This window comes from Brachionichthys hirsutus, chromosome 20 (genome assembly GCF_040956055.1).
Source record: "Brachionichthys hirsutus isolate HB-005 chromosome 20, CSIRO-AGI_Bhir_v1, whole genome shotgun sequence".
Classification (NCBI taxonomy): domain Eukaryota; kingdom Metazoa; phylum Chordata; class Actinopteri; order Lophiiformes; family Brachionichthyidae; genus Brachionichthys; species Brachionichthys hirsutus.
This window is the reverse complement of record NC_090916.1, coordinates 9,391,742-9,419,565: the sequence shown is the minus strand read 5'-3', so window position 1 is coordinate 9,419,565 and position 27,824 is coordinate 9,391,742. Positions and strand designations below refer to the sequence as shown.

Sequence of the window (27,824 nt, the reverse complement as noted above, 5' to 3'; positions counted from 1 at the left end):
TCAGGCCCCCAGCAGCTTCTTGACCAGGTAGCCCGGGATGGAGTAGAGGAAGAGGCCCAGCATGAGCAGCAGCAGCACCAGAACCAGAACCTTGAGGATCAGCCAGCGGTAGTTGTGCCAGATGAAGTAACGGATGGACTTCAGGGGGCTCAGAAACCACATGATGCTGGTGTCCGGACGACTTGGGGGGGGGGGGGGGTGTGTGACAGGAAGAGAGTCAAAGGAGACGGGAGGAGTCACACACATAAGGGAGGAGAGAGACGGGGGGGCAGTTGAAGAGATGGCAGGAGGGAAAAAGTGAGAGTGCAACAGCGGCAGGGAGGGGGCTTGTGATTGGTCCGCTGGTGAGAATGAGTCACTGAGAAGGAACGCTAACGGACGCGCTAACGGACGCGCTAACGGACGCTCCTCATTAGAGTCATTAGAACATCTTACTTTGGTTTCTCCAGGGGGTCGGGCTCATTTCGTCCCAGACCCACGGGACTTTTCTCCGCCTCCTCTGCCGTCACCAGATGAAGCTCCGCCTCTACTTTACCCTGCAATGACATCATAGAAAGTAGATGGTGATTTCGTCCCAGCATTTTAAGACAATCATCTCATCCTAATCCCGTGCTTCCTACTCATCCTAATCCCGTGCTTCCTAGTCATTCTAATCCCGTGCTTCATACTCATCCTAATCCCGTGCTTTCTACTTATCATAATCCCGTGCTTTCTACTTATCATAATCCCGTGCTTCCTAGTTATCTTAATCCCGTGTTTCCTACTCATCCTAACCCCGCGTTTCCTACTCATCCTAATCCCGTGTTTCCTACTCATCCTGATCCCGTGCTTCCTAGTCACCCTAATCCCGTGTTTCCGACTCATCCTAATCCCGCGTTTCCTACTCATCCGAATCCCGTGCTTCCTACTCATCTTAATCCCGCGTTTCCTACTCATCCTAATTCCGTGTTTCCTACTCATCCTAATCCCGTGCTTCCTAGTCATCCTAATCCCGTGCTTCCTACTCATCCTAATCCCGTGCTTCCTAGTCATTCTAATCCCGTGCTTCCTACTCATCCTAATCCCGCGTTTCCTACTCATCCTAATCCCGTGCTTCCTACTCATCCTAATCCCGTGTTTCTTACCGTGAGCTCCATCTCGTCGTTCTCGTCCCGGGCTACGAACGGCCACCAGCCCTTGACCCGCTTCTGCTTGAAGATGGAGATGGTGGGCAGCTCCTGCTCGCTTCGGATCATGTCCAGGGAACACTGCTTGGCCGTCTTGGCGCCGCGGGGGAACCGGTTCAGGTCCAACTCGATCGCCCCTGCGTGCGGCGGCAGTCGGCTTCAGTTTCAGCTGAACAGAAGCTCTGAACATCTGAATCCTCATTGGTCCTCACCCAGGAAGTCGTCCGCAGAGAAGTGGTCGGCGTCCCAGACCTGCAGCGTGAGGCGGGGAGGGATCTTGTACTCGGTCTCGTCCCAGGAGAACATGGACTCCTTCTTGGAGATGACAATCTTCTCCTCGGCCATCAGGTAGTCAAAGGGGAAGACGAAGCGCCAGTTGAAGTTGCCCTCGCCCGTCAGGGAGTGGTAGTGAACGTCCGTGTCCTGCCTGTCCTCCTGCTGCCCCTTCAGCCACCTGGGGAGGGGGCAAACTGGATTAGGTCGACCCCCCGGGATCAATATGAGAGGAGGGGATAAATGCGATTTAACTCATCAGTCATGCAGCGCGGGAATTTAGTGACATTAATTTAGTTTGGTTTAAAGAACCAGGCTGCCAACAAGAGAGATGATGCTAATTGGTCAGAATCGAAACGCAATGTGAACCCGCAAAACCAAATCACGTTCGCGTGTGTGTGTGCGTGCGTGTGTGTGTGCGTGTGTGTGTGTGCGTGTGTGTGTGTGTGTGTGTGTGTGATGATGCATAAACTCTAGAAACCTGATTTGGCGTTGGAGCTTCACGCTGTTTTTTAGACGCCATGCAGACAGAAAAATGATTTTTTTGCGCCAAGAAAAGATTTCAAGCAGCGAAACAAGTCGAGGCCGTCGCCATGGTAACCTCCCAGTCGCCATCGGAGCAAACTCTGAATAAAGTTTTGATTTAAATACGTGGACAACGACGCATCACCACCAGTTCTTTGTGTTGTCATGGAGACGAGTAGAACATCTCCAGTATCTGGATGCAGATAATCTGAGTTTAATCTGGAGCAGATGAGCGAGTCTGACAGGAAGGAAGCTGAAATCACTTCTTTGATAGGAATGCAGCCTAAATCTTAAATAAAATAAAAATAAAAAGCAGATGTTTTTTTGTCAGCACTAAATGAAAGGCCGAGCCTTAAAGGACCTGTGACGACGACGCCCTCCGGGGTCGCGTCCCACATCCCTTTTTGAGTCTTTAAATAAAAGTAACTGAATCTGAAAACGTCGTGACAAAGTGATGACGTCATGCGTGTTCTTCCCGACACACGTGCACGAAGCTCCAAAGGTGTTTAAATTAAAACGAGAAACATAATCAGGCTTCGTGTGAAGTTTACAATCTGGATCAAACCACAAAACAAGCTGCTCCCATTTAAACGTCAGTGTGGGGATTTGGTGCCATCTAGCGGTGGCGCGGCAGATTGCAACCAATCAAAAGAGCAAGTCGTTTGTCCACTCTGGGCTGCCGTAGACGCGCTGCACGTGATTCACATGATTCCAATAAGAGATTCGTTTCTGCGTATGATTAAATAATGATTATAAACAGGTTAATAATAATAATAATTTCATTTCTGCTCCGAAATCCTTCACACTTGACGATTAATTAAAAGCATAAAGAATGTGAGATGAGAGGCAAAGTTTGATCCCGACTCGGAAACGTGCTGGGGGTGGAGGGGTGAGACAGGAAGGGGGTGTGGATGGGGGGGGTACGAGCCATGCGATGGAATCGTGTGTTTACCCCCTGACATAGATGTCAGACATCTTCTCTCCTGTCATGAAAGCATCGTCTTCTAGAATTACGTCATCAGTGTTCCAAATAACAACACGAAGCTCAAAGCTAGACGGCATCACAGCACGGGCCGGGGGAGAGAGACGGGACGGGGGGGGGGACAGACAGGACGGGGGACAGACAGGAGACACGCCACAGACACCACAACGCACACAGAAAAAATGGTTAACGGCAACAGACGGGGCTCGCCGTCCCGCCGTACCTACCCCCGGACAAATATGTCACTGGACTTTTCCCCAGTGAAGTAATCATCGTCCTCCAGTATAACCTCGTCTGTATTCCACATTATCACCCTGAGCTCATATCTGGGGGGGTGGGGGGGTGGGGGGGGGGCACACACACACACACAGCTGGACTTATTCTTGGTATTAAATGGGCCTCGCTACTCAGACAGTCTCACCTTCATGATACCTGGGGGGTGGAAATAGGCTGTTATTCTTAATTTAATCTTTAATTTGTAGCAATATTTGCATACCCCCCCCCCCCCCCCCCGCCCACCTCTTTGGTTTCCGTGGCGATATATCGATGGCGGGTCCAGGAGCGGGCATGTCCATGGGGAACATGTCCACCCACATCTCGAGCCGGCCCTTTGAAACGCAAAGAGACACAGGTCAAGCCCGTCTCCGTCCCCCCCCCGAGGGACGCCGCACGGACGCCAGCTCCTGTCCCACCTGCTCGATCCCGGGTTTGTCCGGGTTCAGCAGGGGCCGGGTCTCCACGTGTTCCGGGACGAGCTTGCAGCCCGCCCTGGGGACCTCCTCCCAGTGGTTCAGCACCGTCAGAGCCAGATGCTCGTCCGTCTGCTTCTTCAGGCCTGGGAGCAGGACAGAAAGACAACGGTCCGGCGCTGGACTCTGGGCACCAACCGACCGATCCCAGCGTACCGTTTTCGTCCTCGATCTCCGTGGGGCCCAGGAAGATCCGCTTGGCCACCTTGACTTTGCCTCCCGGCCCGTAATGAGGCCCGTCGACTTTGCCGTCCCTGCAGAGTTTGGCCAGGATCTGGCTGGGCTTCAGGGGGTCCCGCCAGGCGTTGTAGCCGCGGCTGGAGCAGGAGATCACGGATCAACCAATCCCAGAGCAGCTCGTCTCGTCTCCGCGCTCGCGGTGACTCACACAGAGTAGCCGGACGACACGCCGCAGGTGGCTCGGTACTTGCTGTAGAAACGGTTCTCCAAGTCGATCCTGGTCTCCCCGATCAGGTCGTCGGTCCCGACCAGGTCCCAGTCGTACACGGACACCGTCAGCATGGACTCCGTGGGGAACGTGGCCTCGATGTCGAACGACCTGAGGGCAGACGGGGGCGGGGTAAGACGAGACGGGCGCGGCCGGACGGAGAGCATTCCCCTCCACTTACTTCCCAAACACGGGGTTGAGCTGTTTGGAGATGTAGTTCTCTTTGTCCTTGACCTCCGACCTTCCCAGCTTGATGACGACGTACGGATCAGCCTTCCCGTTGATGTCGGCGGGATGAAGGTCCGTAGCCTGATGCGAGAAGAGCAACCCTCAGGGAGCGGTTCCTTGAACGTTCCCGTTCCCGGAGCGCTTTGGCCCGGCGCTCACCCGGACCACGTAGACGCGGACCAGGACGTTGATCGGGTCGTTGTGCGGAATGCTCTGGAACATGCCCATGTTGGGATCGAACCCCGCGTCCCTGGTGACCTCATCGGACAGCGGCAGCTTGTACATGCACAGCGATCCCTGGGCGACAGGAAAAACGTGGTGAGCGATCCCGATCCGGACCGGCTGGGTTCGTCCCGTCCGTTCCGAACCTTGAATCTGCCGACGATCCTGTCGTCGTCCAGAGCGTGCTCGTCGTCGGCGCCGGCCTTCCCTCTGTACAGGTTAAAGGTGTGGAGCCAGTCCTCGAAGTTCCCGTACTCGCCCTCCAGCTCCTTGTCGTACACCTGCACACACACCGACGGCCACGCCCCGTGACTCTGGCTGCACGCCGCCCCGCCGCCGCGGCCGTGAGCGACCCGCTCACCAGCAGCTCGTCCACTTTCCCTTTGAGCGGCCGCCTGTCGGCGCCGTCGGCGGCCGGGCCCTTCTTCCTGTCCCTGGAGCCCTTCTTGTCTCTGCCCTTGTCTTTTGCCCGGGAGCCTTTCGGAAGAAGGAAATCCGGTATGATATCTAACGTGGACGCCAGGAAATGGACAGGTGGATTTAACGGCGCTGCATACCTGTGGTCGCCGCCGCTATCTCCAGGTCCTCCCGGTCCTCGGACTCGGTCTGCGCCGCCTCCTGGGCTCGGAGGGTCTGCAAAACCAGGAGAGATCCTTCAGGCGCGAGGAGCAACCGTAAGAGACTCGGAGAGACGCAGGTGATCACAGGCGCAGACCCGCCCCCTTTAGTGGGTATACAGCCAATCAGATCAGTGAAAAGGTTCATTTCAAAGCCGACTCTGGCTTTGATGTTATTCACACATGGGTCCCGGTTCCTACCGGACCCCCTAACCCTGGAACCGCTTCAGATGATCCGGTTACGATTCCAGACTAAGTGGAATCATCTCTCTTTGTTCAGATCGGATCTGCGCCCGTGTCGTCGTGGGAAACGCGCGAGAACATCCGAACCTCCTTCAGCGTCTCTATGGAGGCGAAATACTTGGACCACCAGTCGAGCACGCGTTCATCCACCTCCTCCTCTTCCTCCACGCCTCCCTTCTTCTTCTTCTTCTTCCTCTTCTTGTCGCTCTCCTCCTCAGTCTGCGGAAAGACACTCGGGTGACGCTCGGCGTTTCTCTTCTTCACGTTAAGGTCTTCTATTCGTCACTCACCATGTCGACTTTAACGACGGCGTCGGACGTCTACGGGCGCCACGCAAAGCAACACAAAGGGTTAATACACACAGGAAGGAGCGGCAGGTGGACAGGGGCGGGTAGAAACACAAACTCACGGCGTCCAGCTTGACGAGCGTGTCCATCTTTCGGACCGCTGGCTCCGTGTCCATGGTGACGATGATGTCACCTGCGGGGCGAGAGAGGGTGCGGGAGGAAAGGATGGGTGAGGAGCGAGGCTGGGAGCCGCCATTAGCGAGGACCATATAGCCGTTCATTAGCTTAGCTGAGGGAGGCCAAGAAGGTTTAGACGGCAAGAGGAGGCGGGCGAGGACAGGAGAGAGGAGGGAGGATGTGCAGGAGAGGAGGAGAGAAGGAGAAGGAGAAGGAGATCAGGACAGCAAGCAGGACAATCAGGACATTTATTCCAGAGAGGAGCTGAAATATTTAAACGCGCCGGAGGAACCCCGGAGTGAAGACGGGAACAAGAAGCTCCCCGTGGCGGCGGCTCCGTCACCTGCGGAGGCCCAGCTGGCGGTCGTCTTGTCCGGGGTGCTGTAGATGAAGCGCCTCAGGCTGGTGACGGCGTGCGAGCCCACCAGGATGTAGCGGCCGAACGCCCGGCAGTCCACCACCCGGATGTTGAGAGGAGGGTGGAGGAGCTCGTTCTCCGGCAGGTCCTGAAGACGCAGACGAGACGCAGGCGAGACGCAGGCGAGACACAGGCGAGACACAGGTGAGACGGGGAAGCGGCTCATGCGCTAGCGCTAGCGTTAGCCGCACTCACCACCTCAAACCATTTGACCAGGATGCTGAAGTTGGGGTTTTTCTTGTAGTTCTGGATGAGGACCGACTGCACGCCTCGACCTGCGCACTCGATGTCGACGCGGGGCCGATCCACCTGAGCCAGGTTGATCCGCTTCAGGTCCCGTAAGCCCCAGAACAGAACCTGAAAGCAGGAACAGCGGCAGCTGAGGGACAAGGATCTCTGGAGGCAGAAGAAGAGTCGGTCGCTCAAGCCCGACCTCTATCCGGTAGCGACTCAGGACGGGTCGGATGCCCAGCGGTACCGGCAGGATCGGGCCGTGCTCCGAGTCCGTCGCTCCTTCAAGGGGAGGAAGACCCGCCCGCCCTCCCGGGCCGATCTAAGGGGAGGAAAGAGAGGAGGGAAAGAGAGGAGGGAGTGAGATTAGAAAAGATGGAGTCAGAGGCTAAAGGCCGTCGAACAAGGATGGAGCAGGAACCGGTGAGTGAGAAGACGAAGAGCGACGAAGACAGGAGGAAACGAGCACCTTGATTTGAGGGATATCAAAGCTGTGGACGGCGATCAGAGCTCGCCTGATCTCCTCCTCATCGAAAGGGATCTGCAGGAGGAGGAGGAGGAGCATGAAGGAGAGAGAAAGCAGATAGATCACAGGAGGAGGAAGAGGAATGCGTCTGAAGCGGCGGGGGACAAAAGGACGTGATGACGAGGACCAGACGACAGAGAAAGAGCCTCAAATGGCGCCGTGTGTCCGGCGTTGTGTGTGTGTGTGTGAGCGTGCGTGCGTGTGCGTGCGTGTCACCTGCAGCAGCTCGAAGGCGGCCAGCAGCTCCCCGGCGGTGCAGTTCCCCCTGTAGACCTGGTAGTACTCCAGCGGGGGCGGGAACCTCGGGGGGCCGTAGTGCTCGTCGCACATCTTGACGGCGGGTTTGGCGAACGTCCGACCGATGAACTCCGCCTTGCCCTGGACGTCACGTGGGGGACAGAAGGCAGTTGGGACAGTCGGGGAGGACAAGCGGTGGGAGTTAGACACGGGGCGTGGTGGGTGCAGTTTCTACGGCGGCCGCTTGGGGGCAGCATTGCTCAAAGGTAAAAGGAACACCTGTGGGCAGCAAGAACTGCGTAATACGACACAGAAAACTGCAGATTACGATTGACGAGATCAATAGATGAATAGATTTACACGCGAGATCATTATTTCATGAGCATTTGGGGTCACAGGTCGCATAAATTCATGTTCTTGTGGTCCTTGTGGTTCCGTGCGTGACCTAGCGTTCCCACCACAGTGTCCTGGTCGTAGATCTCAACAACGATGATGGGCGGGTCGTCCCTCAGCTCGCCGGCCTCCCCGAACAGCTCCACGCCGTCGAACACCAGCAGCTGGTCCCACGTGGGGCAGAGGGTCTCGCTCAGGACCTGCGGCACGCACGACTCCCGATTACCCGCGGTTAGCCAACGACGGTGAGCGGTCAAGGCGGGACCCTACCTCAGTGACCTGGCTGTGCGTGGAGAAGAAGACCCGAGCGAAGGGGTCCGACAGGCCGCTGCTGTCGGCGGCGAACAGGCTGCGGGCCTGGTACATGTGGGCCCTGAGCTGGAACACCTGCTTCACTGCGGGACGCACAGACGCCCCGTTAGCCGACCCGTCAAACCGCCGGAGGTCCTCGGGGCTTCCTTACTGTTGTAGACGAGGCTGACGGGGGGGCCCGCCCTGGCGGCTCTCGTCTCCTCGAACCCGTTGGGCAGCCCGTGGAGGACGTCCGTCCTCTGCTTGCTGAGGCCGAGCCACAGGTACAGCTCCAGCTTCGCCTGGACCGTCCAGCCGGCAGAACCGAAGCCCTTCTTACCGGGCAGCTGTGGACAAAAGGGACGAGCCGGGGCAATCAGCGGAACGCCTCGGGTCAGAGCGAGGACCGAAGGACGAGCTCGCACCTTGAGGAAGACGGCTTTGACTTTGCTGCAGTCCCTTCCCGTCTCTTCGTCCACCGCAGAGAACAGGATGTCTCTGGAGGGGATCCGGGCGTAGGCGATGCGCTTGCTGTTGGTCATCATCCAGACGAAGACGTCCGGGATGCTGTGCTGAGGCTGCAGGATCAATGACGGGACGGATTGACGGGCGATCGGGACCGCGCGGGGAGGGGGGGTCTGCGGAACGGCCCGTACCTCGTCGGCGAGGAAGCGCAGCTTCTGCAGGAAGTTGAGCACCAACTTGAGTTTGTCTCTCACTGTGTTTTTCTTCACCTGGGTCCGGATCTGCTTGGCCTGCTGGCCCACGCTGTCCTGCAGGAGGAGTCCAAGACGCTGTAGTCATGGTAACCAGTAACCTTCCGATGAGTGGACGCGCGCCTTACCGTCTCCCTCATGCAGGACTTGAGTCGCTCTCGGTCCAGTTTGGTTCGGCCCGCTTGGCTCACGTCTTTGTTCGCCAGAGCCACGAAGCGACTGCAAACAGGAAGCAGATCAAGTTTCTCCCGAGGCGCTCGAGGCTTTAACCGCTAACAGGCGCTAACGACCTGCAGCCGACGCTGAGCTCCTCCAGGACGCCCCGGAGCCGCCGCTCTGGAAAGGCCTTCTCCGTCTTGATGATCTCCTGCACATCGTTCAGGCCTTCCTCCTGTTGGGGCAGAACCAGAACCAGAACCAGCCTGGGGTTACCTGTTCATCTGCCACTCCCATCAACCTGAGACTGACTGAGGCTAGCATGCTAACAGGCTACAGAGAAGTGGAACAGCTAGCGCTGGTAGCGCTCGGGATTCAACCAGCCCGCCTGGAGGAACGGAAATCAGACTGGGAGCAATGGCGGACCAGTTTAGACTCCCCCCAACCTGAAGGGGGCAGCCTACGGGTGGTGAGGCTGAGGACATGGTGACTGACCAGCTTGTCGGCGATCTTGTCCATCATGTTGGCGTTGTAAAGCCGTCTCCTCTGGTCCTCCCACCTGCTTCTGATGTAGACGCACGGCTTCGTCTCGAAGTAGGGGAGATGGAAGTAGTTCCTGTGAAACAGGATCAAACAGAACCGGGCAGCGTGACCCGAACGCCTCCGCAGAGGTCAAGACATCGCAGGCGGCCGTCGACCTTTGACCCCTGACCTGTCCGTGATGACGGGCCTCATTAGCGGGGTGGAGGAGATGGACACCAGGTCTCCGTCCCCGTCCGCCTCGTCCTCGCTGGAGTTCTGGATGAGCTCGCTCTCTTCCTCCTCGCTCTCTCCGTCTTTCTTCTTCCTCTTCTTCGTCGACGAGCTCTTGCTCACTCCATCTATCTGGTTGCCATAGTTACCTACAGGCAGATCATGGCAGCTACTGATTCTCGGCAGACGGTGGGAAACTCGACAGCGAGCCGGTGGAACGAGCGACGGCGGAGGAAACGCCGCCTCACCGATCGTGATTTCAAAACTTATTGGTTTGTCGCCGATCTTCCTGTCGATCATGGTGGCTTCCAGGAAGGAGCCGAAGAGGAAGAACTCCTCCGTCCTGCCCGCGGCGCTCTGATGGCGAGGACAGGAGGAAGACAAGCATTAACGGGTGGGGGGGGGGCGGAGCTTCAACCTCGCTTCAACCTTCATCGAGGAGCTCGTCTCACCTCAGAGATGTTGGAGACGGGCTCCACCTGCACCTCGGTGGAGCTGAGGGTCTCAGGCGAGGTGGTGTCCAGGACCTCCACCGTGATGGACAGCAGCAGGCGGGCCCTGAAGGACACGCCCTCCCCCAGACCCTCGTTCAGGTCCTGGTGCTCGTCCAGCAGGGTGTACTGGCGGGTGGAACCGTACATGTTGACCCAGGCTGGACCCAGCGTGGGCAGGAACCCTGGGGGGACAAGGGGACAAGCTGAAGGACGCATTTATTCATGGTTTATTTATGGAGACCCGCGGGCGCGCTGGTTCTACCTTTGTCACCATCGTTTGATATCTTGCGTAAGTCGATGAAGTACGTTCCTATGGCGACGTCGTTGACCTTGTCCGAGTCTCGTATCTGGACCTTGATGCGTTTGCAGAGGGGGGGGAAGAGCTCCGTGAAGACGAGCTGCTCGTTCCAGATGGGCTGGTAGCTGCTCCTCTGGACAGACGTCTTCCCCTGGAGACGGACCGGAGCATCAGCACGAAGGGCATCTTTGTGTCGTTGTAGTACTTTGTATAGTGTACAAATATATTATATAGAGTATAAATATCATATAGGGTATATATTATATATAGAGTATATATATATAGAGTATATATATTATATAGGGTATATATAATATATAGAGTATATATATTATATAGGGTATATATAATATATAGAGTATATATATTATATAGGTTATATATATTATAATATAGAGTATATATATTATATAGGGTATATATTATATAGGGTATATATATTATAATATAGAGTATATATTATATAGGGTATATATAATATATAGGGTATATATATTATATAGGGTATATATTATATAGGGTATATATATTATAATATAGAGTATATATTATATAGGGTATATATAATATATAGAGTATATATATTATATAGGGTATATATAATATATAGGGTATATATATTATATAGGGTATATATTATATAGGGTATATATATTATAATATAGAGTATATATATTATAGGGTATATATAATATATAGAGTATATAGTATCCAGTATACGGCGTCTCCTGGGACGTCGTTTTGTCCCTTTACTTTCTGCCCAGCGAACTGGACTTGGACGTAGGGGTCCACCAGGTCCCGGTTCTCTCCGATGAAGGCCTTCTTCACGTTGGCCATGATGGTGGTGTTCATCTTGGGGAGGCCCTCGGCGCGGTAGATCTTCACGTAGAACCGGGCCCACTGCCGCTCGGCCGGGATGCCCTCCGGCAGCAGGAGGTTCCTGCAGGGAAGCAGCAGCTCAGTCTCCGTGGTAACGCCCCCGTACCTCTTCTCCAGCTCGTTACCCCTCGACGTCGTCCTCGTCGGTCTCGTTGGCTTTGTGCGGCGTCTTGATGTTGTCGCCCTTGCCGACCACGGCGATGTCACACTTGATGTAACCTTTGCACCCCGCTGTGATGTCATTGGGATCAGACAGGATGGCCCACTTGTGGTAAAACTGATGCTCTGGGGACGATGTCATTCGGTGAGGACAAGGCGAGGACGTCCCCTGATCAGCTGTTAGTGTGACGTTTACCGGGTTGGGAGTAAACCGTCCCGACGTCCATCTTGAATGTTCCCACGAGCGTCCCGCTGCGGAGAAGGTTTTTGGAGTGGATGACCTGGAGAGACGGAAAACAGAACGGAACGTCGGAAATAAAGAGGAAACTGATCAAGTTATTGCTTGATTTAGTAATAAATTAGAAATCTGATTTAACAGCAGGGATGGAAACGGGAGAAAGATGGCCGACGACGCGCAGACGAGCCGACGCGCAGACGAGACGACTCGCAGACGAGACGACCCGCAGACGAGACGACCCGCAGACGAGACGACCCGCAGACGAAACGACGTGCAGACGAGACAACCCGCAGACGAGACGACTCGCAGACGAGACGACCCGCAGACAAAACGACTCGCAGATGAGACGACGCGCAGACGAGACGACCCGCAGACGAGACGACCCGCAGACGAGACGACCCGCAGATGAGACGACCCGCAGACGAAACGACTCGCAGACGGGACGACTCGCAGACGGGACGACCCGCAGACGAAACGACCCGCAGACGAGACGACCCGCAGACAAAACGACTCGCAGACGGGACGACTCGCAGACGGGACGACTCGCCGACGGGACGACTCGCAGACGAGACGACCCGCAGACGAGACGACTCGCAGACGAGACGACCCGCAGACGAGACGACCCGCAGACGAGACGACCCGCAGACGAGACGACCCGCAGACGGGACGACTCGCAAACGAGACGACCCGCAGACGAGACGACTCGCAGACGAGACGACCCGCAGACGAGACGACTCGCAGACGAGACGACTCGCAGACGAGACGACCCGCAGACGAGACGACCCGCAGACGAGACGACCCGCAGACGAGACGACTCGCAGACGAGACGACCCGCAGACGAGACGACCCGCAGACGGGACGACCCGCAGACGAGACGACCCGCAGACGAGACGACTCGCAGACGAGACGACCCGCAGACGAGACGACCCGCAGACGAGACGACTCGCAGACGAGACGACTCGCAGACGGGACGACCCGCAGACGAGACGACTCGCAGACGAGACGACCCGCAGACGAGACGACCCGCAGACGAGACGACTCGCAGACGAGACGACTCGCAGACGGGACGACGCGCCGACTCACCGACAGCTTGATGATCTTGTCGAACATGACGTGAGGAGGGACGTGGAAGTCGAAGACAAAGTACTGCAGAGAGGAAAGAAAACACTCAGGACATGATCTCCTCAAGGCTGATGACATCACAGCTCTGATGACATCACAGCTCTGGTGACATCACAGCTCTGATGACATCACAGCTCTGGTAGCGGCTCAGCCGGCGTGACGCTGCACTCGACCGGTTGAACTCACCTCGTTGTAATAAGGACAGTTTGTCGACTCTTTCATGGACGTGTACTTCCTGTCGTCCCCGACCTCCACGCAGACCACGGGGTCCATGTTGAGCCCGATCAGCTGCCGGGCCTCGGTCACCGTGATGCTGATCTGACGGGCGGCAGCGAGCGGTGAGCTTATTGAAAGCACAGCGAAGGTGGACGACCACGAACGCACCTGATAGTCCAGCGGGCGGCCCGAGCTCGGCTCCATCTTGATGTCGGGCTTGGACCTGGAGGAAACCAAACCCGTTTTGATTCGGAAGCATTCGGTACCGAGCTCTGATTACGTTCAAGCAGACCTCTTGTTGGACACGTTGGTTGTGACGGCGGTGACCGACGCCAGGGAGACGGCGTCGGGCTCCAGAGACCCGGCGAGACGCATGGCCTTCCTGTCCAGGTCGTCCAGGTCCAGGACCGCCGGCTCCTCTGGACATGAAATAAACAGCTGGATGATTTACTCTATGTGTATAAATCTCGTCCAATCAGAATGATTTGCTTCCTTACAGCAATGGCTGAAAATAATTTTACCTTTTTTTTTACATTTCAGAATTCAAATAAAAGAATCAATAAAACTGGAAATCGAATCAGGGAGGGGAATTAATTTCAGGTCTAAGTTTGTATTTTTCCTGTTGTTTCCTGAATGCATCGTGTGCTTCTAAACCTATCTACAATGAGAAGGAACGGCCATTTTTGTAGTTTATTTTACCTCCTCTCTTGTGGTAGTCTTTAGAAATCTTGATCTTGCCGAGTTTCATGGCGGAGAAAACTCCCCTCCCTGCTCTGGAGGGGGAGAAAGAGGAGCGGGAGGAGAGGAGACACAACATTAGAGCCAACCGGACTCATCCGTCCTCCCATTGGTTGACTGGACCTAAACAAAAGCCGCATCGTCCTCCCATCAGGGACATCTTTGGACATTTAATTCCCTCCCTCGGACCCTCGATCCCCCAAACAAGAGTATCCAGTGTCTCTGCATTGATATGAACAGGATCACATGTCACCGCGGCAACAAAGAGCCTGTGATGTCATCAGCAGGATGACAAATACGGGCCGTTAATAATTAAAAATGAGCGTGACCGTCCAATTTGCTGAAGATATGGATACGTGTCAGAAACGCCTCCTGCAGCCTCCAGAGCATCACAGCTCGGATCCTGCATCCGGCAAGATCCAGACCGGATCAGGGAACCTCCGGAAAACTGCCCCGAAGGAAAGCGTCTCGTCTGATGCGTTCAGGGACAATAGGAAAGAGCAGCGGAAAGGCGAACAGTTGGATCATCAAATAAAAGCTGTTAAATCAAAACCGTTCAAACGGAAGTCCCAGTTTAACCAGCACATTCCCAGTTACTGACAAACGGAGGCCTCGGAGAGCAGGAGGCGAAACCCGGAAAGAGTTTTCCAGGAATCCACAACTTCAAAAGTAGAAAACAACAACAACATCAGCTGGAAAGCAAATTTAAATGAAAGGTTTATATCTAAAAGTGTTTCATTCACGATGAAGACGGATGCGATCCCGTCTGCGTGGCGGTCGGGGACGACAGGAAGTACACGTCCTCGGTAAGACGCGCGTCATACGTACCGCCGGAGTCCAACAGCGTCCCTCCCGTCCCTCCCGTCCCAGCTAAATGTCCATCATCTCCAGCCGTCCGCTGCAGACAATCCGGACCGGGCAGCAGCAGCCGGAGAGATGAGGGGAGGAGGCGGGGGGGGGGGAGGAGGTGCAGGTGGGGGAGCATGGGAGGAGATACAGGCGGAGGGGGCGGAGCTGCCGTAGAATACGGACAGTAGTATAAAACGAGTGTTCGGGAAAAACGACCTAAAATAAAACTTAAATCATGACATTTGTCCTTCAGTGTCAGTTTGGGGCTGGGTGGGCGGGGCTATCAGCTTTCAGTGGTTCTAACAGTTTTAATATATATATATATATTATTTTATTCCTATGGCAACCTGCGCTACCAGAATAAATAATTAATGTAGAATCAATGTGTGAAATTCATTGATTTTCTTTACCGACTTTACCTGCACACTTTACAAAATAAAAGACTAAAGGGGAGATGAATAATTCATCGATGTATACGGGACGTTACGATGCGCCTCCTGCCGCTCCCCCTGCTCCTCCTCCTGCTCCTCCCCCTGCTGCCCCCCCTGCTCCTCCTCCTGCTCCTCCTCCTGCTCCTCCTCCTGCTTCTCCCCGCGGAGCCAGACGGATGATGAAAACTTGATAAAGCAGAGCCCGCCGTGAAGCGTTATTGATTTCTGGCTCAGTTCGGTGTCACAAACATGGAATCTTCTGGAACTTTCATGAGTTTCCACCAAAGATCGAAGCCTGCGAGACGTTTTCTAAGGCGGTGACGTCCTCGCATCTCCTCCTTAGTGAAGGAGGAGGAGGAGGACAAAGGCTTTTACATTTTAATAGCGACTCTTGCATTTTTTACTCTGTTATTGCATCAACTGAACACTTGTCTTTTTCCAGAGATTTTCTTTTCGCAGTTTTCAGTGAAAACGGCTGGATTGCCATGGTAACACACACGGCCCAGATGAAACAGCCACCGGCAGCAGGAGGACTGAGTTCTGTGTTTTTAATCTCACCAGATTAAACAGGGCAAGCATCACCTGTTCAGGTAGAGCCATGGAGGAGTTTACACGGGGGGGGGGGGGGTGGACAGAGACACAGAGCATTGTGGGGAAAATCCATGATTCCTAATTAGGTGGGAAAAGAGAGAATAAAACCACAAAACGAAAGGAGAAGATAAACCCGGAGGTGAAATCGTTAGTGTCGATCAGATCCTCCTTTTCCTCCAGAATGAAGACAAACCGCAGGACGTTTAATTCTAAGAGGCTCTCCGACGGCCGGTGATTCATCGGCCGCCGCCGCCGTGGTGGATTACAGCAACGGACTAATTATCACATCCCCTCTCTACTTCATTTATTGATTGGGTCGCGTCTCCCCGGCTCCGCTGGTGAGGAGGAGGCATCGGAATCGTCTTCGCCGGTCTCACAAAAGCCCGGCGGCAGCCTCACAAAGTCTGACTGACAGCGCCGCAACCACGGCAACCAGAAGGAGGCGTGGATCCATGCGACCGTCAACAGGTTCACGCAGCAACAACACAATCCCATGTTTGTTTGTTTGTTTGTGCTGTTGAATATTCCTGATACTCCATAGCCTGGCTTACTGGGATGTTCTCGTGTTACCATGGAGATGTCACTCACTTCCTGAAGGTGGGTATGGATCCCTGCAAGGATCGACCAGGAGACGTCCCGGATCCGGGGCTTTGTCCCGACAGCAGGCTGTCCGTCTCGAAGGCAAACATCCCGTCACGGTCGTCGGGAACGTCGAGGTACTCCCCATCACTCCCCGCTCCATCCATGGGCTGGCATCTAATCGCTATGGTAACGCTGGTCTGAAAGCGGATGAGAGGGCTTCAGCGGTGTTTGTTTGTTAGCAGAAGACACAAAAACTACTTAACAGATTTTAATCTGATCTGAAGCCGCCCCGAGGAGCGCTGTTCACCCGTCACATTGAATTTAATCAATAGTAATTGACTATAAATCAATAAAATCCCACAAGGGCAGGACAACCAGAACCCGAACCTCCCAATCTGGAGTGAAACATTCCAGAGGGATAATCCTACAGCGGGCGTTAGTTTGATCCGATCGGCGACGCCCTCGCTCGTCTCCCGGGACCAACTCCGTCCCCATGGCGATGATGTCATCTTCACCACAGGGAGGCCACTTTATTCTGGCGACAGAGACGAACGAGGAGCGAACACACGCAGCGCCCCCTCGGCGCTCTCTGCTCGGCGCCTCTGCCTCATCGCCTTCGCTGAAGGCAGGCAGTTGGGTGTGTCACTATGGCAACCCCTCCGGTGCAGTTGCAGGTAGAAGCGTTGCCCTCAGGTGATGCTGGAGCGACTCTCTCCCTGCAGGATTACACAGCGCCGCCAGCGCTTTAGCGTGGCGCATTAGCTTAGCGCTTTGAATCCTGGTTCAGGCCCCGCCTCCAGCCACTTTGTGGTTTCCTTCTAATTGCTCTCCATCCCACAGTCACTGCCCGCTAAGCTGCTACAGCTAACGGCTTACATAAGCCATTTGCGGTGATTGAACTGTGCAAACGTTTAACCTTTGACCTCTGTTGACTCCCGACCCGTCAGTGTGCCGGCGTTACCTTTATGGCGGTGTTGTTGTCGTCGGTGAGCGTCTCGGTCAGCTCCAGGTGTCCCTCCTCGGCCACCTTCTGCAGGACCATGCAGAAGGTTCCCACCAGCCTGCAGGGAGACACCGGCAGAGGTCCCGTCAATAAACGCTGCTTTTTGTCCCTCCCTGCACGCCGTCACGCCGCACCGGTAAATGCTCTTAATTGACTGGAAGCATCTGTTCTCCACCCGTCTGGCCGTCGCCGCCGCCGGGTCCCTGCTGTGACAGCCGAGCGCCTACAATTCTTCGGCACGCAACTACGAGACTTTTCATATTTACTTTAAAACATTTTACCAGCAAAGGTCACGTAAAGTATTTAATTTTATTTTGTGTTAGTGCGAAGCTATTTCATTTTAATCGAGTTGCATTCAGGTCACATTACAGTAACTTTTCTGCCTCTGTATCCGTGCTCATTGTGGGCAGGGCTTAAGCGGAAGGTGGGCGGTGTCTAATCTACATGGGGGCGTGGCTACCTGCAGGTTGTAGCTGTACGTTGTGGAACTATTTGCAGCATTCGAACTGAGGATCATTTCTGGAACACAATAAAGAAATCTGGCCGGCCAATCAGAGCTGGTTCATAATTTAATCAGCCTCCTCTAAAACGTCCAAACGTCCAACGACCAATCAGAAAACAAAGCGCAGCGAAAGCCGAGCCGCACGCTCATCATTTCTATTGTAACGGCCTCATTTGCATACGCAAAAACACACAAGAGAAACGCAAACACACCTGCGTTTCTCATCTCACGGCACACGCGAGGGAATAATCCCAAAACGGAGCAACGAGAGGAAAACAAACGCCGTCACTTAACTGGATACGAGTCTGCGGGGAGCGATCAGACGATGAAAGACAAGCGCACAATCAATAGCTTCCCACTCGGCCCACGGCCACCAGCGCACGCACACACACACACACACACACACTCACAAGATAACACGCACACATTCAGACCAAAGAGGTCCGCAAATGATTAGCTTCCCAACCGGATAGCGAAACCGAGGGCCGGAGCAGAATCAGTCGGATGAAGCTGGTTATCATTCCACACAAAATCAATGCAGTTGAAGCTTCTAATAAAAGCGTGGCCTGCAGGCTGATGGATCAGCGTAAGATCCGTCTGGGTGAAGCTTCTCAGGCCGATCAGGGCAGCGTTTCCCTCGACAACTGAACTAAAACGACCAAAAAACAAACATTTAGTGACGCAAAAGGCCTCAGGATCCCACAGAATTAGCTTCAGCAGCCTGTGTGCTAAACATGTTAGCACCATTCCTCTGGTGAATTCAAGGTGTAGAAGAAACGAGGCCACGCTTTGAGTACCCGAGGACTTCTACAGCCCTGATCGACGCGTCGGCCGACTTGAACCCAAACTGTCCGTCACTTCCTTTCAGCCATTGTAGCGCTCGTAATTGAATCCAGCCGGGCCGATCAGGTTCTGTCTCACTTTTTAACACTTCAAAAGACGCCATTTATTATTAATTGAACGTCTGCAAACAATTGACTTTCATCTGGCTTCCCTTTGAATTGTTAGTATTCTACTCTGTGAGCCTGAAGCTCCGTTGGAGAATCGACTGCGGCGGAATCCCCGGCTCAGGTGGATCTGAGCGGCTTTGAAATGCAAAAATGTCTTTCCAAGTCCAAGACAGATTCCAGGATGGCTGCAGGTACGTCTCTCTGGCCTCGACCTAGATTGCAGCTTCATCAGCCACCGCCACCAGAGTGGATTCTCCGTCCGTCCGTTGGCAGGATAACTCAAAAGGTTCTGGACCAATCTTGCATTTAAAGGTTAACCCGAGGACAGATTCACCCCGAGGACGTGAATCTCATGACAAATGTCATTATAGACTACAATATAAATATTTGTTCACGCTTCCATTACCGCTGAGACTCCTCGCCGCCGGTCAGCTGTAAGCGAAGGTAGAAAATCACTGCTGCCGTTTCATTTCTTATGGAGCAATGAAAAGTGAAACAGAAACGGAAACCTCTGATGGGAAACAAATAAATTTCATTTAGTGCTGGGAGAAAAATACTGAAACGACCTGGCGGCCGTAAAAGTCAAAGATGCTTTTACAGAAACACGAAGGAGAAGACGGAGGTTTTACCCCCCCAGGGTAACTGGGGTTAGCCTGTTAGCACTGTTAGCACAGGATGCCGTTTCCCTGCGTTTCGCACCGCTGTTACGGACGACTCTGCTCATCGGCGATGAGTCAGCGCAGCTTGGACGCCGCATTAATGCAGGACCGAGGCTTGTTTTGACACTTTAAAAGCCCTCAGTGGGCAGAAAACCGTCGGGCTCTTAACGTCAAGCTGCCGCGGGAACATCCGGTAGAAAACCTGCAAGATTCACAAATGCATGAGGACGACTGCGAGACGTCTTCTCCTGTTTGCAGCATCTGTCTGCACAGCTGGAACCGGCGTCTCTGTAACTCGTAGATGGAGGAGTGGGTGGATGGATGGACCCCGACGCGACCCCGACGCGACCCCGACGCCGCTCTGCATCAACTGCTCGGAGCGCCCGAAGTGATGAACGCAGCCATTACTGCCGATCTGCGGTGATTTCAATTCCTCCGTGCGGTTTGGACTCGGCTACGCTCGCGATCGAGTCAATCCGCAGACACGGAACGCAGGATGGATCCGCTCCGGAACGCTGTTCCGGGAGCAGGAAGTCCAGGCTTACCTGTTGGAAAAGACTTTGCTGTAATTGTAAACTTGGATCTCCAGCATCTCGTTTCCATCCAGGCTGCTGGCGATGGGCCATCGGAAGGTCTGAAGAAACACACAGAGCCATAATTCAATCCAGCAGCGGATTATTCCGTTAATCCGCTGCTGGAAGGTCGCGTAATCCCAGAATCCAGCGTAGAAACAAAGGCAGGTGTGATCCTTTCATTTCGTGCCGATCGATAAATCAATCGACCCAACAGCGATTCCTGTCGTTTCTGAATTCAGAGTCTGCTCGAAGGGCGTTCCATTAAAGGAAAACCTTCACGTTGAAGAAATAAGATTATCGGTTTTCTCGCTGGGAGCGGGGGGGGGGGGGGGGGCGATACCGCTCCGATAAGGGAGAACCCGGCGGGTCGACCCAGAACCGACAGAATAAAACGGGGCCGCTGCCGGTCAGGGATGGATTTCCTCCTTATGGTGATAATAAATGTCTCTCCGCATCACGGCTGATTCGCTGGGAGAACTTATTCGGATATAAAGCGACAGGAAAAGGATAAAAGTCAGCAGAAATCGCCACGGCGACGGCGTCGCTAATCGTGTTTGCCGGGTCGCTCAGTGAGCTACATCCTATCAGCAAACAGAGTCAATTAGAGGTAGCACCTTTCAGCCCTCGGGAGGGGGGCGGGGTTAGAATGTGATTTCACTCATTTACCCCAGAAAATGTTACTTCTTATCTGTCATGAAACACATGCCTGAACGAAGGGACGAGACGCTCGCCGTGCCTTCAGACGGAATAAAGCGCTTAAACGCCCACACGAGACCGGAGCAGAGAATCCTTTCAGGGAGGAATGTGGTCGTGCTGCAATGCTCCGACTCTCCACAGACATCCCATAATAAACGCCGGCCTCATCGTTATCGTCCCCTGAAGCCGTTAGCGATGACGGGTGTGACCTCGCTAAGTCGGAAGCCCCGCACTGGAATGCTGCCGCTGTGATCCCACACCGGACCGGCCCGTCCTCAGTCCCCGCCCCCCCAGCTCAGCATCCTTTTGATAACCCTTGACTGTTGCCATGGACACAGGACGGAAACGCTATGACGGCTCATAATGAGACGCGTGTTGTTTTAACAGCGATGTCGTTTGTTGCTGCTGGAGGGGGATGCGAGGATGAAAGAGATGAAGGCCTCGGCTTGAGCCTCCTCCTCCTCCTCCTCCTCCTCCTCCTCCTCCTGGTTTCAGACGGGGAGAAACGAGCTTTTCTGTTCTCTCTGCAGCAGTAAACTGTTAAATCGGTCCTGCGTGTAGAACCGTGCTCCTTGTGGTTCTCCGGGGCTCCGGCTCAGGTTTGAGACTTGACCCAGCCCGGCTCCCGACCCACATTCACTGAGATGAACTTCCCTCCCGGCCGACGTCTCGCCCCGGAACCAGGCAGGAGCGTCTCCAGCCGATTCCACAGAAGCCCATTTTCTCGCCGCTCTAATAAATCTCTAATTAGCTGCGGTTTCTGCGAGCAGCCGGAGCGACGAGGACGCTTGTCCCGAGACGCTTGTCCCGAGACGCTTGTCCCGAGACGCTTGTCCAGAGACGCTTGTCCAGAGACGCTTGTCCCGAGACGCTTGTCCCGAGACGCTTGTCCAGAGACGCTTGTCCAGAGACGCTTGTCCAGAGACGCTTGTCCAGAGACGTTTGTCCAGAGACGCTTGTCCAGAGACGCTTGTCCAGAGACGCTTGTCCAGAGACGCTTGTCCAGAGACGCTTGTCCCGAGACGCTTGTCCAGAGACGCTTGTCCAGAGACGCTTGTCCAGAGACGCTTGTCCCGAGACGCTTGTTCAGAGACGCTTGTCGAGAGACGCTTGTCAAGAGACGCTTGTCCAGAGACGCTTGTCCCGAGACGCTTGTCCAGAGACGCTTGTCGAGAGACGCTTGTCCAGAGACGTTTGTCCAGAGACGCTTGTCCCGAGACGCTTGTCCCGAGACGCTTGTTCAGAGACGCTTGTCCAGAGACGCTTGTCCCGAGATGCTTGTCCAGAGACGCTTGTCCAGAGACGCTTGTCGAGAGACGCTTGTCAAGAGACGCTTGTCCAGAGACGCTTGTCCCGAGACGCTTGTCCAGAGACGCTTGTCGAGAGACGCTTGTCAAGAGACGCTTGTCCAGAGACGCTTGTCCCGAGACGCTTGTCCAGAGACGCTTGTCCAGAGACGCTTGTCCAGAGACGCTTGTCCAGAGACGCTTGTCCAGAGACGCTCCACAACTCCAGGACACGAAACTCTTCCTCCTGAGATCGTTTCGCTTTCTCTAAAATTAGACGCTCATGTCTTCTCTTCATCCCGAGGTGACAGAGATGACGAAGGCGACGCTAGGACGATAACGTGTTAGCACGTTAGCACGCGTAGCTGCATGAGAACTCGGCCGTCGATGGTGCACGAGCAGGTTCTGTTCTGGAGCCGCTCCCAGGCTGGTCCAGATGAACGAGGAAAACCCAGAAGAAGAACTCGCAGTTGATGAAGTTCATGAATAATTTACTGAATTTTAAAAAATGGGAAAACGTAACATCCATGGCGTAACGGTTTAATTAGCTCCTCTGCGATAAGTGAGTCGACTTATTCTACTGCGCTCATTTGAGTGTTTTTGCTGCAGAGACGCGATTCTGCATCGATCATCATTTATTCAGCAGAAGAAGAGCCGGGAATGTTCCTCCCTGGAGCGACTCCGAATCCGAAGCAGCGCTAGGATCCGTGCTATTCTTAGCTCCAGCAGAATTCCAGCTCTTCTTCTTCACCGCCGTTGAAACACGACCGGTTGTAATGCGTTAACAGCGTTTGATTCCGTATTAGGGTGCGTTAGCGTTGATAAACCCCACCCGGGCGGCGGCGCCTTCCCGTGTAACAGATACCGGCGCCCACTCACTTCCTAAAGCTGATTACCAGAGGAAGTTTTGTTGGAGTGACCTCATCATGTCTGTGCGGTCGGACGTACCGCGCCCACGAGTCCGGATCCGCTGATGAGGACGTCGAGTACAGCGAGACGTCCACAAGTCGTTTTCACGTTTTCACTGATTTGTAACTCTTTTTTTAACGCCCAGTCGTAACGCAGAGTCATAACGCCGAGTCGTAACGCCGAGTCGTAACGCCGAGTCGTAACGCCGAGTGGTAACGGCGAGTCGTAACGGCGAGTCGTAACGCCGAGTGGTAACGGCGAGTCGTAACGGCGAGTCGTAACGCCGAGTGGTAACGGCGAGTGGTAACGGCGAGTGGTAACGGCGAGTGGTAACGGCGAGTCGTAACGCCGAGTGGTAACGGCGAGTCGTAACGGCGAGTGGTAACGGCGAGTGGTAACGGCGAGTCGTAACGGCGAGTCGTAACGGCGAGTCGTAACGGCGAGTCGTAATGCCGAGCCGTCGTTAAATGAGTACTGTCTGTATTTTAAAACGGATTCAGAAACTCTCTTCGCCCGGTTTTTTAAACCTTACACATCCTTGCAAGCCGCCCGTCGCTCTTTTGCACGCCAACAGCAACGCATCCATCCGGGGGCGGGTAGAGCTGGCTTTCTGCTCTGTGCTCCAGACATGTCTAAGTGAGGGGGGGGGGGGTCTGCAGCTGGAAGTCCCACCCTGGAATGAATAATGAACGCACATTCCCGACGAATCATTCGGGTTCAGCTGCTCGATCGGGCATCGCAGCGAGACGACGCTATGCTAATGGCCTTTAGCGAACCCCCCCCCCCCTTAAACCGTGTTTAAGGGGGGGGGGGGGGGGGATGGGCGGGGGGGGGGGCACGCACACACCAACAGCATGTGACACACGAGCGCCGGAGCTACCGAGGAAGTCATCCCGAGGGAAGCCTGGCCTGCTGATGCTGACTGATGCTAACGACCTCGCAGCGCTACGGGAGCGAGAAGAGGACATCGGGCCGAGCCGCCACAGCGGATCAGGTACCGGTCCGGCTCCAGCCCGACCTCGGGAGGAGTCCCAAGCCTCTCAGACACTTTTCTGTGTTTTCCTCTTCTTATATTCCTCCTGAAACTCCCTGATTAGGCTGGAAACAGAAGCTCGGCGTCATCAGCAGGGGAAGCAGCAGCGTGGCCAATCAGGCGGGAAGCGGTTTGTAAGAGAGCAGGAAAACCTCCCGCAGGAGTCGGGGGCTCCTTGAGCCCGATTTCATGATTCTTTCCTGCTTCTGCTTGGCTTTCCTCCAAAATCCACCAGGAAAGTTGGTTTCTCAGCCTGAGAGGAGCCTCAAGGGATCCTATCCCAGATCCCCCCCCCCCCCCCCCCCCCCCCCCCGTCCGGCCGGCCGGATCCCGGAGCGCTCCGGAGAAAGAGCCCGGCGGCTCCGACGGGTTTGAGCTGCTGCTCAGAAGGATTTTTAAAAGGCGCAGCTCTTTGAGTTTAATTACGACACAGTTGAACGTGTTCCCTCTCACGCATGGGAGGAGTCACATCAGCGAGGAGAAAATGACCATTAATGGACACGTGGGAGGAGCTGGGGCCATTTGGACGTCTGCTCGGGTTTGTTGTGCATCGACACGAAATCACTGTCCAACGGCGGCGTGAGAAGAACCCAGACATGACCCAGAAACACTCGACTCCATCGTCATGGCGATAATGGGTCGTTACGGCGCCGCTCGCCGTTTGACGGAGGAAATGAAGACACTGACCTCGTTAAAGTGGGCGACGTCCTCGCAGTTCTCCACCACCCGGCTGTAGAAGGACAGACCTGGAAGACACATTTCATTTAGTCTGGGGGGGGGGGGGGGGGGGCAGCTGACATGTTTAATGATTGTAACCATCATTCTATTGGCTTGTTTTTGGTTTATGACTCCTTATAAAAAACACATTTCACAGGAGTTCCACCAGCTGGCTGTCAGCGTCGGTTCAGCAGAGTCATCGGCCGCCGCCGCCAGCGTCCGGATTCTGTTCAGAATAAAGGCTCATCAATGGCTGCTGCAGTTCTGGTGCTTTTATTGTGTAGGATCTGGATACTTCTCTATCGGTCGGACGAGCATCCGATCGGAACGAGCGTCAGGAACCTGTTTGCAGTTGTCCCTTTAATTAGCAATGAAAAGACAAATGAATGCCCTGTTTACCTGGAGAACACACAGGGGGGGGGGGGGGGGGGGAGCAGGAGACAAAAGGCCTCAGCGGGGTCAGAATGATAAGAACGATTTGGAATAAAGAACAAATCCATCTTTAAAGGGTTGTGAAAACAGCCGCGTGCCGCCGGCGGCTCGGCCGACGCTCACCTGCGTCCCTCCGGCCTCACCTGGCTGCTTCGTTGTTTGCTTCGTGCACGCGCGGCGCCGGGTGGGCGGCGACGCAGGAAGGAATATACTCTACACGGGATCGGGAAAACCGACTGGAGTCAACCCAGAGAGGCTGATTTAAGTGACTTCAGACATCAAACATCTCAGCTCCTGAGGAGGAGGAGGAGACGATTGAATCTTCGACACCCTGTGAGTTCACTGCAACTCGGAGAATACAAACCCACCCAAACGCCTCAGAGGGAGGAAGGGGTGACGGCTTTACAACATCCTGACAGGAGGAGTCGAATCAGATTGAACTCCTGTCAGCCCAGACTGAAGAAGATGCCGCCTCCTCCTCCTCCTCCTCCTCCTCCTCCCCCTCACCACCACCAAACCACCCCCCCCCCCCCCCCCCCCCCCCTCTGCAGGAGAGACGGAGCAGCTCAGTTCCATAATGATGCCTGGAAATGCCTCAGGTGCAACAAGCCACCCAGTTGCCCCGGAGCCCCCCACCCGCCACATTTAACACCCTCCTCTCTAATCAATGCCGCCAGTTTAACTTCCATCCCATCAACGATGGATGCGTTTGGAGAAACCAACCCACCCGGGATCCGTTTGAACGGATCGATACGACATCGATCGATGAACGAGTCGGCTCTTACCGCCGCGCGCTCCAGAGGATTCGGACAGATCCGAATCACGCACGAAACGGCCAGATCGATAATTGACTATCAATTAGAAGCTGGACTTTGTGCGTAAGTAACTCTTTCGGGTTATTCCAAAGGCGCACCGGGGCGTCTCCGCTGATCCGGGGGGGGACACCCCCCCCCCCCCCAACTTTTTACGCAGCGAGTGGCGCTGATTCTCTCCGGCAGGTACAAACCGCAGGGACGCAATCACGCGCGCTTCCGCGGAGACGCGCGCGGTCTTACCTCTGAAGGTAACCCTGGCGAGCCTGTCGCCTCTCCCCCGGAGGTGAGCGGCCGCCTTCAGGTGAACCGTGAAGGCGATCATTGGTCCGCGCGGGTCGGGGGCGCGGGATGGAACTTCAGTGGGTTCGGATTCGGCAGCGTTTAACGGAACCTCTCCCCTCCTCGCGTCCGGTTGCGTCAAGCCCTTTCCATTCGGGCAGCATGCGGAGACGGTTTCCCGGTGGATCCCACGGACACGCAACGGGCACCGGAGGACATCCGCGCTCGCCGCTGCTCCGTCTGACGCGCATCCCGGTCGGTTCTTGGTTTTACTCCTGCAGAAAGGGTGGGTGGGGGGGGGGCTCAGCCTCGCCGTGGGGAGGGTGGATCCTAGAGCTAATTGAACATTAGAGCAGATTACATCCGGGGATTCAAGGAGAAGCCATTATTTAGATTCATTAAAGATAACTTTGATGAAATAGGTCACGTGACGTGACAGGGTTCAGTCACGATGTCCGGATGCTGCGTGAAGCTTCCACGCGTGGGAATAATTAAGACCAAACGAGAGGGCTCGTTCTGGGTCCACGTCTCCCCGAACCAGCAAGGGGGTCCAGGTGTGCCGGGATCCAAGGGGGAGGATTCAGCACAGATTCACTCTGATGAACCCCCCGTGAGGAGAGCTGGGGGGGGGGGGGGGGGGGGGCAATAAGTGGCGCTGTTGCCTCAGGGCAATAAGGTTCTTTACATTTCAGTTAAGATGTTCTTTAGTTTTTTTATTGCATCTTATCCCTTCATATAGGATCAAAGTACTTTCAGGAGTTCTGCTGCAGATAATTGACTCAGAATCAAGACATTTCCTCCCGACTCGTCCACGTGACTCGTGGAGATTTAAAGGACCCACTGATCTCTTTTCTCATTCCTCTGGGATCTCTAAATGTTAATATGGTTTGATAAGCACTAAAAAAAAAAGACAAAAAAGGTTAAAATATGTTTTCCAGTGAAGGTAAAGCCCCCGTCCAGCAGAGGGTGCTGTTGACCTGGAGTAAAGCCCTCATACTCCGGTACCCGCAGGAGCTCAGAAATGATTAATTATGAAAATACAATCATTAGAATCTCAATTACCCGCTCTTTTTCATTCTAAACCCTCCTTGATGACGTCACCCCTGTTGGATTGACACGGATTATCTCTCAGATTAAGCTCCATTAAATTTTAATAGAGGTCAGGAGGTTTCATACCGCATTCCTTAAACGTTCTCTCGTCTCACAGCAAAAAGGTTCTGGCTTCAGATCCGGACGGAGTGTGGATCTTCCATGGCTTCACCTGCCAGGTAAACCTGCCCTTATATAGGCTCCACCCCCTACGGGTCAATGGGGGATGAACAAATATTAATAAAACCTCAACTGCACTGAATGACGTCATCTTATCAAAAAATATTCATCTTGTTGCGCAGAAGTTTGCTCGTTACACAATGTGGTCTGTTGCGCCATCTAGTGGTTCAACGACTCCAAAATAAAAAAAGGAAACATCGGGATGGAACAAAAAAAGATGGGAAAACCTGCCAGTGTGGATGAAAACTGGGAATAATAAAAACAGTTCATTTATTAGGAAGTAGGACAAACTGCTTCCGAGTACATTTAAATGAAGAGGAATCCTAAAAACAGAGCGTTCGGGTTCTACCGGGCTCGGCTCGGGACCGGCGGGACGGCTTACGGACCTGAGAGGCAGCGGCCCAGTCTGAGGAGGGAGGGGGGCCTGGGGGGAGCTGGTGTGTCCCAGCCCTGCGCAGCTCAAA

The 27,824-nt window shown here is 54.5% G+C and overlaps 1 protein-coding gene across 1 annotated transcript; it reads right to left on the bottom strand.

The window, feature by feature from the left end:
* Positions 1-26,134, bottom strand: otofa (otoferlin a). The gene is made up of 47 exons (XM_068753933.1): positions 26,053-26,134; positions 24,536-24,594; positions 19,895-19,983; positions 17,197-17,296; positions 16,242-16,432; positions 13,744-13,817; positions 13,337-13,463; positions 13,213-13,267; positions 13,015-13,146; positions 12,790-12,852; positions 11,665-11,749; positions 11,435-11,594; positions 11,184-11,370; positions 10,395-10,581; positions 10,091-10,314; positions 9,887-9,995; positions 9,598-9,787; positions 9,381-9,501; positions 9,020-9,120; positions 8,858-8,948; positions 8,670-8,786; positions 8,439-8,591; positions 8,186-8,360; positions 7,993-8,117; positions 7,788-7,922; positions 7,309-7,470; positions 6,769-6,888; positions 6,531-6,692; positions 6,261-6,423; positions 5,863-6,029; positions 5,744-5,773; positions 5,541-5,672; positions 5,151-5,226; positions 4,955-5,100; positions 4,740-4,874; positions 4,531-4,668; positions 4,325-4,452; positions 4,084-4,254; positions 3,852-4,012; positions 3,639-3,781; positions 3,466-3,554; positions 3,174-3,272; positions 2,917-3,015; positions 1,379-1,620; positions 1,125-1,303; positions 436-536; positions 1-181 (listed from the first exon to the last, which is right to left on the bottom strand). Exons 1-47 carry the CDS (start codon positions 26,132-26,134, stop codon positions 1-3), a joined length of 6,156 nt encoding a protein of 2,051 aa, XP_068610034.1.
* Between the last annotated feature and the right edge of the window lie 1,690 nt (positions 26,135-27,824).

What these genes read in the sequence shown, in the direction of transcription:
- otofa (XM_068753933.1), bottom strand. Translation starts at nt 26,134, where the DNA reads ATGATCGCCTTCACGGTTCACCTGAAGGCGGCCGCTCACCTCCGGGGG. An exon ending in GCCGCCCGCTGGACTATCAG is followed by an intron (nt 13,147 to 13,212) that starts GTGCGTTCGTGG and finishes GCCGCCCGTCAG; the next exon opens with ATCAGCATCACGGTGACCGA. An exon ending in CGCACAGCCAGGTCACTGAG is followed by an intron (nt 7,923 to 7,992) that starts GTAGGGTCCCGC and finishes TGCGTGCCGCAG; the next exon opens with GTCCTGAGCGAGACCCTCTG.